This window comes from Pundamilia nyererei, unplaced genomic scaffold (genome assembly GCF_000239375.1).
Source record: "Pundamilia nyererei isolate P.nyererei 1_Seehausen unplaced genomic scaffold, PunNye1.0 scaffold00225, whole genome shotgun sequence".
Lineage (NCBI taxonomy): Eukaryota > Metazoa > Chordata > Actinopteri > Cichliformes > Cichlidae > Pundamilia > Pundamilia nyererei.
The window spans coordinates 829775-830883 of record NW_005187626.1 but is presented as its reverse complement, the minus strand read 5'-3'; the positions used below and the strand labels follow the sequence as shown (position 1 = coordinate 830883).

The 1109-nt window shown below is 45.6% G+C and overlaps 1 protein-coding gene across 1 annotated transcript in view; it reads right to left on the bottom strand.

Annotated features, from left to right (window-relative positions):
- The window catches only part of eif4a3 (eukaryotic translation initiation factor 4A3), a 9727-nt gene extending 8836 nt beyond the window's left edge, over positions 1-891 (bottom strand). The window contains exon 1 of the mRNA XM_005748615.2: positions 595-891. Coding sequence (XP_005748672.1) covers positions 595-748 — 154 coding nt within the window. The 5' untranslated portion in view covers positions 749-891. The remainder of the gene's footprint in view (positions 1-594) is intronic.
- Between the last annotated feature and the right edge of the window lie 218 nt (positions 892-1109).

Here is a 1109-nt window from a genome sequence, read left to right as displayed (position 1 = left end):
AAAAAAAATCTCATTAACATTAAAAATGTATTTTGTAAGAGTAAGTTGCCCAACAAGACAGCAGAAATGGCAGCAAATATTACAATAGTTCTGTAAAACTATTTTAAGTGGGGATAAAGGACCGGATTGGTTATAATGTAAGTACAAGTTGTAAAGATACTTAAAAAACAGATAATGTTTTAATTCTTTATGTCACCCCTTTGTATCCCCTGTTCACCGAAGTACGAACATACGTAAAGATATTACACATAAAAAATACACAGAAACACTGGAAATCAGTTTTTGGCAGACAATCACTTTTTGGCACAACACCGGTCTAAAGTCAGGTCTATCAGAACATCTGTTTCTCCGCCACTGAAAGTGCGCAGACACGTTAGCAGGTCGGGCTAATGCTAATTGGAGAGCTTCTGGAAAGAACTAAAAGCCGGAGAGTCAGACTAACGGCACCCCTCCGGATACGATGCCCCCGGGGTCGAACCGAGGACAGTGAAATATCTTTAATTCGCCTACTCAAACACACTGCGCCGACTTTAGCTTTACAGATGACTAGCTGAGCTAGCTTTCCCCCGGAGGCCGCGCCGAACCCCGGCCTACCGTAGGCGTAGATCCCGCGGAGAAGGTCCTCCCGGAGGCCCATGGTGTCGAAGGTAGGGGTGACGTCCACCTCCTCGCTGGTCTCAAACTCCACCTTGGTCATATCTTCTTCCTTCAGGATCCTCTTCCTACCCTGAGCCCCGGCAGCAGCCATGTTCCTCGGAGCTTTTAATCCTACTGAATGTCGCAGAAGTCCGGATTCACCAGTCCGCGCTTCGCCGCGCTGCTAAGCTAACTGCTAACGAGAGAAAGAAGCACGTGTCGCTACGCCGATGACGTCCGCAGCGGGCGACGAGGATTTTACGTCACAGCAGAAAAAATAACAAATTTCCGGGTTCTTTATCAGCGTACTCGGAGGCCGACACAGAATAAAATGTAAACCTGATCGAATGATGACAAACTGATCAATACTGAATAAGAAAGTGTCTCAGTGATCGATCAACACGGGACAGACGGACTTCTGAAAACAAGGAATAACAGCCTATAACTATATATACAAAACACACTATTTATTT